This window comes from Haliotis rubra, unplaced genomic scaffold (genome assembly GCF_003918875.1).
Source record: "Haliotis rubra isolate DU_JTF1 unplaced genomic scaffold, ASM391887v1 Scf104, whole genome shotgun sequence".
Taxonomy (NCBI): domain Eukaryota; kingdom Metazoa; phylum Mollusca; class Gastropoda; order Lepetellida; family Haliotidae; genus Haliotis; species Haliotis rubra.
The window spans coordinates 316,282-327,576 of record NW_025764937.1 but is presented as its reverse complement, the minus strand read 5'-3'; the positions used below and the strand labels follow the sequence as shown (position 1 = coordinate 327,576).

Sequence of the window (11,295 nt, the reverse complement as noted above, 5' to 3'; positions counted from 1 at the left end):
TCCACGAATTCGCCCAGCTCACGTGTCCCCATCATGACCCCATAACCTGTAGTTAACCTTCACAATATACCTATGTCAGTGTTTACCATGTCGTAGTACAATGCGTCTGTCAATCAAGATCGGGCATTGATGTGACGCGCCCAGTCATCAGCACTTCCAGTGTAGGTACATGTATATCACAATCGATATGGTTGTCACAGCAGTCGCCGGGCTAGCCTGGCATTTCAAAACACGTCGCTCTGACTGTAATTACAATAATCTACAAATTCCTGTCGTATCTCGGCTGCTGTAGTGTAGCGCATTCCACGATCGGTCGGCCACACGGGCTATTGTTTTAGTTTAACCAGGGCGGGAAACCATGCCGTGCCATGTAGGTCAAAGGTGAAGTTATGTCACAGGTCAGAGTTGAAAGCTGATCGTGACGGGTCGCGCTGTGAGTGACTGTCTCAAAGAACAGCGAGGAGGAGGGAGTTGAGTGAACGCGGACCCATGTGTGGTCAGACTGTGGACAGCGGCTAGTTTCTTGTCTGGACAGCAGAATGGACGACATGGGCGACGACGTGGACGTCAATGACGACCTGGATCCAAGAATTCAGGTAAGAAATTCATTGTCAGCGGGTATGTTATGTTGTTGCCGTGACACTTCTCGCCTCATTCGCGGTGTTTGTTTACAGGTTTTGAATTCCTCACGATACGCCCCCAACTCCATAACGCCTTTCATAAGCTGGTCATATATTAATCAGATTAAATTCTGGATTTCAAACCCACTTCTAAAACTGTCACATGTAAGTAAACACTTATTTAATGATTGACATATTTATAAATATTGACGTTGATTTGTCACAATGCTTAACATGCAATACACACGTGGGGCCCCGATGACGTGGGCAGGTTCACTGTAGGAGACCTCAATTCGAGCAAACATTCTTTCAATATCACTTCTGCATCCTGTTGCATATATGTGGGTTTTTTAAGTGTCGTGGTATAAGCAAGCAGGTCACACATACAATCATTTAGCATTTCCTTTATTATCGCCCCAGGCAGTACATATACACATTTGAAAGCAATTGAAACATCTGACAAGCAATAGAAATAATGATTATGGTAATACGTGGTTAACACTTGCGAAGGTGAACGGTATTGCATAAACAGAATACTTAGAAACATCTTGTTGGGACAATCTGTGTTTTTATCATGTTAAAGGAGCTAGCTGTCACTTAAGTCTCTTGCTGTGTAAACAGTGTCGTCCAGGAATGTCACCGTCGATGTGGAGGCAGGGTAGACGAGTGAAATATGTTATCATGGACATATATTAACCGAGTATAGTAATGCGGTGTATGTTCTGTCCTGGGCTGTCGCCTTTCTCAGGTGTGCTTCGATCGATACACCACAAAGGTGGTGTGAGCTTTCAAAGGATGTACTTTAAGATCTACAGCTTGCCAGATGTGGCGAGTAGGAAGTGGGTGGGAGATGGAGGAGGGTGGTTCGAGGGGCTGTGTGGGGTGGTGGTGTGGAGTTTGAATTTGTTATGGGTTATATACTGTACATTACACATGACACGTGAAATAGGATATCTGACCTTGAGAGAGCAGTTCACAATGTAACAGGACAGATGGCCCGTGTGTTCGACTATCGCCCGTCCATTCATTCCAGTGTGGATGAAATGGGATAGCTATACGAACAGTACTCAACCAATACAATGTACCAATCCAATTGTATAATCTCCCTCGCTTCAGACATTCGCTGTGCAGAGTTCCCTCCCTTAGACGTACCAGAATACTATGATGATGGGTTCGAATTCCAGGTTCGCACTTATTGTGCCATGCATCACTTTGGGATTTCTTGCGACACCAAGCTGACGTCGTGATATAACCGAAAGTTGTTGTCAAGATAGCGACAGAATTCACTCAGCAGCTGTTTAATTTTCAGCTACCTCCTTTCTTGACGACATGAGGTGATTATGGTCTGTAGGGGCGGAAGGGTAGCTCACAACGCTGAAGTTTGGGTTCCTAACTGTGATACTGACGAAATATTTCTACAAAACGGCGTAAAAACATACTCGAGTATTGCACTGTACTGAACATAAAATTCCTTAGATTGTGATTAAAAAGGGGTATGTTTTTGTGGCGAAAACTGAGCGTACAATGTGAATAATTATCCAAAAAATATTCATGTTCCTAAATTTATTTTGTTGAGTATATAACTCACAACACAAGCAGTCTATGGCAACCAGAGCGTGGGAGAAGTAGAACCATCGCACTTAAATATATGTTCGGAAGAATAGATTGTATGTAAGTGGTCTTTGGTCTTTGTGACTAATGTTATGATCAAAGGGGTGCTTGCACGATGTATGCCACGCATGGCTACGTCCTCAAAGGACATCCGTATTTGTACCAGAGGAAACAATCTCCTATATAATTTAATGTTACCGTAGACTTCGATATACATTTACGTCAATGTATGTACGTGTCGACATAAACTTATGTGAAAATGTCATGTTTACAATATTCATGTAGCGCAATAAACGTTCAAGGCATCTGTTTGATCATCATCACAGTAAGATCCATGGTAGTTTTTTCCATTGTATTTCCGAAGAAAGTTTAAGGGAACCGAAATGTTAAATACACAAAATGGGGATTGTATGGTCAAAATGGGCGATGAATGTTTTCAGTTTAGGGTAGGTTTCAGTTCTACTGAAGCAGCAATGTGTGAATTATGATTGAGGGTTTTTATGGTTAAAGCATTCGCCCGGCAATCCGTTTTTCCGAACTCCCTTTTCTCGATAACGCAGGAGGTAAGAGCGCATCACCCTGTCTTACCCCAAACGATTAAACTTGTGGTCGCTGACGAGCTTGCAGTCCATTCATAGAACGAAGCTGCTAAACACGGATCGGGGTGCTTAGCAACCTTATGGACATGATTACATCAGCAACCCATCCGATACCCGTCTTAATATGGTCGCAATGATGAACCCCTACAGTGCAATTCCCCCAAAGAAACGCACATACAGCCATTACTTTTTCTCAGCCAGTAATGTCAAAGAGAAATATTAGCTGTCTTCTCAAACAGATCAAATATGACTGATTGGTTATCGATTAACTGACCACTATTGAGACTTCATCTTAGATCACTTCTCACGTATATTGCCGTGATGGAATGCAGGCCAGAATACGGATTTTACTCAGCGGTCATGAGCATCTTACGTTCTGTGACAAGGCTTATGTTAATACCCCCTAGGTCACACAGTCAGCTGACACGGGGCTGTAGATATGTCGCCTTGGCTGGCATACAAGTGACCACAACCTGTCACCGACTCGCCTCAATCATACACAGTATCTCTGTCAAGAATCAACATTGGAACTAGCATTGGACACGTGATTATCACGTGATGAAACACAACATGGCGGCAGCCTTGGCCTTGACGTAAACGTTGATCATGTTTTACTCGTACGAGTACATCTTTCAAATTAAAAAAAAGGTTTATTTTTTGTACAAGATTTGATGTTTTTTAATTATAGTTATGGGATACAAAATTAAGAAAGAACAGTACGGGACACGAAATACACTGAAGCAATGTTAGGTCTAATCTCTACAACGTGGCAAAGGGAGACAACATTTATCCAACTTCATTATGGGGGCGGTGGGGTAGCTTAGTGGTTAAAGCGTCTGCTCGTCACGCCGAAGATCCGGTTTCGAATCCCCACATGGGTACAATGTGTGAAACCCATTTCTGGTGTCCGTGATATTGCTGGAATATTGCTATACGCGGCGTAAAACCATACTCACTCGCTCACCTACTTGGGTTAGGGGGTGGGGAGTGGTATTCTTATCTTAGATTTTTAAAGGACTTAATGGCTGATCTATGAATTGAGGCGATTACACAATAATGCTAGTTAAATCAGTCAGAAGTATAGCGACCGTTAAGCATTAATTTACTTCGCGGATCAAAATATTTGAAATTCTTTCATAACAAATATTTACTTGTATAACATTTCTATTATTTAGAATGACGCGATGTCGCGTGTTTGTGTCTGTGAACCACTTCAAACATAGACTTTATATAGCCTCTATATTTCGTAGAAAACAACATTAGATATCTTCGACTAACAAGCAGTCAGTGATATCATCAAGAACGTGTTTGAAAAGTAGATTTCTGATTATGCCCGCCTTGCGCAATCAGCTGGGACTCTTCAGAGCGGTTTACTCACCTCGGATTTGTTTTAATATTTGGAGACGGCGACTGGGTCCAGTCTACACCTCGACCAGGTTGCTGTTTGCAGGTGTGTGAACTGGACCGCGAAGGGACATCCATTGTCAACAGCTTGTCTCACAGTTCGCTCAAAACGTGACTCAGAATTTGAAAGGTCTGGGGAAGCACCTGTAGAGTTAGTCAACCGTAACCTACTGACTTTGATTGTTTGTGAACACAGTATGCAGGCACATACGTATTCCTGTGGCTTATTTACTTTTCTGTCCACAGTCTGTGGCATATGTAGGTCGTACATGAATATATGTAAGTTACACGTCAAAAGGATTATGTATGTTTCATTTAACGGACATATATGTATGAATGTAGTATGAAAAAAGTATGTAATTCATTGAACACACTTTCTAGTATTAATAAGCAGTGGTATATTGGCATGTTTGGTTCTGTGTGATTACATGTTGGTAACAAATCATATCAACAGCTTTTTAAATACTTACAATGGAAAAATGCACGTAATTCCCCAAGAGCCATGCTATCATACACATTACCTTTCATTGTAGTACAGTTCTAAACATGTTCTAAATTTAATTGGGACGGTGGGGTAGCCTAGTGGTTGAAGCGTTGGCTCGTCACGCCGAAAACCCGGGTTCGAATATCTCCACATGGGTACAATGTGTGAAGCCCATTTTCTGGTGTTCCCCGCCGTGATGTTGCTGGAATATTACCAAAAGCGGCGTAAAACCAAACTCAGTCAGTCAGTCTAAATTTAATAAGTGTGAACCATTGTTTCTTGGGAATCGGACCTGGGACTTCGGCGTGACGAGCTAGCGCTTTAACCACTAGGCTAAACCCCCACCCTCCCCAACCCCACACACACTTGGGAAGGGCAAGTCGTATGATGAGGACCACGAGATCAAAGTCGTGGATCGATGCTCATGCTGTCAGTCATTGGCGCCCGACTGCTCCTGACCCAAATGTTTATAGCCGTCCGTGATTGCGCATGTTTCTGACTGCGATCGTGAACTCGCTCTGTTAACGTCCTCACAGCTCCAACAGCAGGTATACCGACCAGGTTTCCGTGCTTGCCTCTAATACTGTAAACACGACCTGATCAGGACAAACATCACCGGCAATAATCCGTTATGTGGTATCTGAAATGTCGAGTATTTGCCACGCCCTGAGTTCACGTGGCAGTCACCACGTGGCATTGTATATATCTCGCGCGCATCTACTGATATCGTCTTTTCATTGCCGTGTCAGTGTGGCCTTCTCGTTGCCATGGAGGGCGGTGGGATAGCCTAGTGGTTAAAGCGTTAGCTCGTCACGGGTTCGATTCCCCACATGGGTACAATTTGTGAAGAAGCCTATTTCTGGTGTCCCCGCTGTGATGTTGCTGGAATATTGCTAAAAGCGGTGTAAAACAATACTCACTCGCTAGTTGCCATGGCTGATAAGCCGTGTCTTCGTGATAGAGGTTAAGTCTTCATAACAGACGTCAACGTCTTTATGAGAGAGACCACGTCCTCATAGTAGATTTGACTTTGACTTCATATATACACCTTAATACAGATAGATCACGTTTTCGTAGTAGATTTGACTTCGCCTTCACAGTAGATCGAAATACATCTTCATAAGATTGAGTGAATGAGTATAGTTTTACGCCGCTTTTAGCAATATTCCAGCAACATCGTGGCAAGGGACAGCAGAAATGGGCTTCACACATTGTACCCATGTGGAGGACCGAACGCTATAACAACAGGGCTACCCCATCCCCCCTTCGTCATCATAATAGACATGTTTATGTATACACGTGCTGTCTTGGTGAGATTACGTACAGATAGGTTTTAGGACAATGACAGATTGTGATAACTTTTTCACGATATTATTCAATTAATATTAATCGTGTCCGTGCTTCACTATCATGAATTATGGAAACATCAATGTTTTATGGAGTGAAAATATGAAGTGAAGTGAGGTAATTTCCCAAGAGCTTTTATCATGATATCCACATTTTTCATTTACACTTCAGTCAGCTGACTTCGATTCCCCCCAGCCCCCTCCTCGAGTATATGCAGGGTTGCTGAAGCTGCGTTCAGCAATATTCACTCAATCACTCTTTGGTATTATTTCCCAACCCACCCTTCCCGCGTGTCTTCTTGCGGTGGGGTAGCCTAGTGGTTAAAGTGTTCTCTCGTCACACCGAAGATCCGGGTTCGATTCCCCATATGGGTACAATGTGTGAAGTCCGTTTCTGGTGTCCCCAGCTGTGATATTGCTGGAATTATGCTAAATACGGCATAAAACCTCACTCACTCATTACAGATGCATACTTAGAGCATCCTCATGTGATATCACGTTACACCCAACGGCTGAAATTACACGAACATATGAAAATCATATGTTGCTATGACAACTGAAAAAGCATTATATGCGGGCACACACGCATGCATACATTCATCATTCTAGTGGGATTTATCGCTATGTGAATCTGTAAAACATGACATGCAGCACTAGCGACTTACATGCATATTTATGTGCATGCATTCACACATCCACATGTATACCTATGTATATTGTTGACAAAATGAAACATATGCACAGGTTAATCAGCGTTGGTATGCACACAGCTGCACGTTATGCTGTCGACACAATATACTGCAACTGCCGTGGTTCTGGTTCTGTAATCGATTATCGTCTCGTTGTATCCGTTGCTGATGTCGTTGTCATGTCGACGATGTTCACGATGTGACGATGGATCACCTGTGGAAGCTGAATTAGCTCAAACTTTTATTACCTTTTTGTTAATAGATTATTTAAATATCAAATATTATTTAATTATTTTGAGAGGAACACGATAGAGTTTTTGTGTTGCAGCAATGCAATCACTTGTATGTATCTATTTCATGTTATCGGTTGCTATTTCACGTTATTGGTTTAATGCAGTTAATGGTCGCGTCCTCGTTTTGAAATAGGTTTGGACATGCGCAGTGGCTTCGTAATCAAATTTAGTGTACTTGGCGAATAAAAGATTTACGATGATTGAATCCGTAGTCAGTTTGGGATAGATATGTATGGGACTGACTCGCGGTAATCCATCTACATGAGGATACAATATCTCCTAATGAGCTTTACCATGGACTGCAGGGATTCTGATGTACATTGATGAGGCAGTGTCGTTGATGTCGTGTCCCCAGTGGCGTCGTGAGGGCTGTATATATATTATCCTCCATTGCGGAGAGCTCTTACAATCAAGGATTACATCAGGAATACAATGAAAATTATAAATTTACATCAGAAATAGAGAGTGACTTGGTCTTTTTTCCATCAGTGCTGGAAGACAGTTTGTGTTTTGTAGTACGTAGTACACATCTTGTACACGTACCGTACAGCAGTCAGTGTGAATTGTGATCTATCACTTTCACTTAAAGTGAAGTTAGAATTGCAGGATAATAGATTTAGAGTCAGGTCATCTTCAGACATATTGTGAAGAAAAACACAAGAGTCAATTGGTCCAATATTGGCAAGTGCGCACCACAGATCATCCCGCACTTCAGATGTATATTCACATGGCGTTATGATGTGAGACAAGGGATCTGAAAAGAAGTTACCACAGTGTTCCCAAAGACTGACTGACTGAGTTTAGTTTTACGCCGCTTATAGCAATATTCCAGCAATATCACGGCGGGGGACACCAGAAGTGGGCTTAACACATTGTGCCCATGTGGGGAATCGAACCCGGGTCTTCGGCGTGACGAGCCAACGCTTTAACCACTAGGCTACCCCACCGCCCCGTTCCCAAAGATACTTCTCAGTCTTTAACAGTTTGTAAACGGCCCATACTTTAACTTACGACAGTCGTAGCTACGATCGCTTTGTGAAACAGGCCCCTGGGCCTAGATTTTCGAAGCTCTCTTAGCGCTAAGATAGTCGTAAGTGCCATACATTAACATTAACTTACGACTATCTTAGCGCAAAGAGAGCTTCGAAAATCTAGGCCCTGGTCTGCTCTGGAGTCAATATACTGTTGCTGATTAGGCTATCCATGTTTAACTGCGGTATTGTGTTTCAGCGGGCTTGAAATGTAAAACCGGCATTACCACAGACACGCACACACGCACACACGTGCATGAGAGGTGTGAGTACAATAATTGTTAACGCCACATTAAAAACCCATATCAAATCATTCCACGCCTAGATTTTGGGCAACTGGGTAGCCTAGTGGTTAAGCTCCTGCTCGTCGAACCGAAGACCTGGGTTCGATTCCCAAGAAGGGTACAATGTGTGAAGCCCATTTCTGGTGGTTCCCCGCCGGGATATTGCTGGAATATTGCTAAAAGCATCGTAAAACCTCACTCCTATATCTCATGGGGACCGTGATGAAACCTCTGACACAGCAATCGTCATTAAGACCGTTCCCATGTTAACCATGTCGTGGTGAGTGTGTATTCAGTGTTCGAAACAGTTTCCAAATTTCGCTAGCCAGTCGTACTAACTATGTCTGAAAATTTCTATATCACAATATATTTCACTAACCCGAAATTTGAAAGTGGAAACTAAGCAAAAAATTACAAAAACAGATGAGAATAAGATATTGTCGGCATGACACGGGCTTCACCATTAAGCTGATGACATGATGGACATTTTAATCAGGCCATAATGTGCAGTGGTAAGGTGTCTGCCTATTACGCTGAAGGCCCGGGTTCGATCCCCGGCGGAGGCTCCTAGGTTGCGTAGATCCTTGGACAAGATACTTAGATCCACATTGTCTCAGTTCACCCAGCTGTAACATGGGTACCTGTGAGGATGTGCTGCAATGTGAGTGTTTGGTTCATTGCGGCCATTTACAGAGAGAGAGAGAGAGAGAGAGAGAGAGAGAGAGAGAGAGAGAGAGAGAGAGAGAGAGAGAGAGAGAGAGAGAGAGAGAGAGAGAGAGAGAGAGAGAGAGAGAGAGAGAGAGAGAGAGAGAGAGAGAGAGAGAGAGAGAGAGAGAGAGAGAGAGAGAGCAAATCATACAAAAGTGTCTTGCAACTGCAGACTGGAACTCCCCTACGTCCAATGGCGATATTTCGTTCAGTAGCATTTTAATCTTGGCATTTTTAAATCTTTTTTGCACTATTGCGCTTGAGCTTTTGTCAATTTTGTCACCTCTGCCCCTTCTGCAACCTGCAGGAGTAGCGAGACACGAGTTCCATACACCAGAGAGATGCGAGTAGCGTCAAATTAAGTCTCGCCGATCAATACGGCTCTTCATTAGTATCTTGTCATGATTTAGCTAACAGTAATCCGGATTACGCCCGATCTACTGGGGAATTTGGAAATCTAGAAATACTCCTGTGAATCCGATCATCCTTCTCTAGACTGGCACGACTCCCTTCATTAAGCCCAGCGCCTTCAATAAACCCAGTGTGCATATTAGTGAGATTACAGAGTGCCCCACCCCTTACAGAATCTGTCTTTTGTTGACGCTCTGAGCCGCAAGGAAACGTCTTCTACTTAACCTCTAAATCCAACAGACAAATGGACCGATCGTGCTGCACGACATGTCGATACTCGTGCACGGTGTGGTCAATTAACACGTGGATGTTGCAATGTGTCGATGTAGACTCAGTGGGTCACGTCCAGTGTCCGGGGTCACGACCTCTGTGAAGGTCTGGGCAGGCTCGCCCAGCTGATGTACAAGACAACCAGACATCTAGGACAGTCTGTATCCCCTCAGGGTTATGTTGAACCTTCTGTTTACCTTCTAGTAATTACAATGTCTTGACACTTTGCTGGAAGGGACGATATTCTCAAGTTTCTGTTCCAGTGATTCCAATACCACTCAAAAGACGTTAAAGGCACAATGTCACACATTTTCGACAATATTTTGGCCTGTAGTATATATATTGGGGCATATGCACTCACTTTTGCTTCCTATTGATGCAATAAACGACTCATTATCTTTTAAGACTTGCCTCAAATCGATAAATGAAACTCCGAGGCGAACAGCTTCCAAACAGAGAACACTTGCCATTCATGGAATGTAAACAATTGCTCCGTACCTCGAAAACTGTCGTACGCGGTGTTGTCGGTGTTTGCCGAACTGGTTTCAATCACAAGGATATTCGTAAAGAGCGCTCCAAGGGACATAACTCTGTGGGGTTCGCTTGAAATAATGTTCTGCCGAGAGGGGGCGAGTGAGTCGACTTAATGCAACGTTGCATTAATTCATTCGAACTTTTTAATTCAATATTGTAATCTAAATACATACGTATTTTGTAAAAAATAAATTATATGGTAGCTTCCTTGGGGGCAGATACTTAGTATTATTGAGAGAAATGCATTATTTATTTTAGAGAAGTGTGGTGTGATATAGTGCCTTTAAAGAACAACCAGTATTTTTAAATGACTATAGTTTATCTGTCATGGCTTGTCGGTATGGCAACACACTGCCTTCCATTTTTCGAATTTGTTTTTCTACAGTCGAACCTTGCTTATCCGGACTCTTGTGTTTACTCGCATTTTTCTGATTTCGTGATAAATGAGTGGGTGAGTTTAGTTTTACACCGCTTTGCAATATTCCAGCAATATCACGACGTGGGACACCAGGAATGGGCTTCACACATTGTACCTATGTGGGGAATCGAACCCGGGTCTTCGGCGTGACGAGCGAACGCTTTAACCACTAGGCTACCTCACCACCCCCTTGTGATAACTGAAGCGTGTTATGTAGTGTGTAGTATAGTGTATGTATTTCGCTTGTCGTCCGGTTGTCGAGGTTGCCGGAAATCTTGTGTCCGAATAAGCGGGATTCCACTGTCGTATACTTTACTATATCTTAGTCACAAAGTCAACAACAACACATTATATCTTGATGAATTACTGAAAAAATGGGATACGCAGCCCCTGCATTCCTTCTGGATCAGCTTGTCTGGGCGCTTATCTCAACCTATAGTTCTCCATGAGGATTTCGGGACGGTGGGTAGCCTTGTGTTAAAGCGTTCGCTCGTCACGCAAAAAACCCGGGTTCGATTCTCCACAAGGGTACAATGTGTGAAGCCCATATCTGGTGTCCCCCGCCGTGATATTACTGACATATTGGTAACAGC

At 43.1% G+C, this 11,295-nt stretch overlaps 1 protein-coding gene across 1 annotated transcript in view; it reads left to right on the top strand.

The window, feature by feature from the left end:
- Window positions 1-211: 211 nt before the first annotated feature.
- The window catches only part of LOC124274050 (SH3 domain-binding protein 5-like), a 35,018-nt gene continuing 23,934 nt past the window's right edge, over window positions 212-11,295 (top strand). Inside the window, exon 1 of the mRNA XM_046709380.1 lies at window positions 212-596. Within this exon, the coding sequence (XP_046565336.1) occupies window positions 540-596 (57 nt within the window). The 5' untranslated portion in view covers window positions 212-539. The remainder of the gene's footprint in view (window positions 597-11,295) is intronic.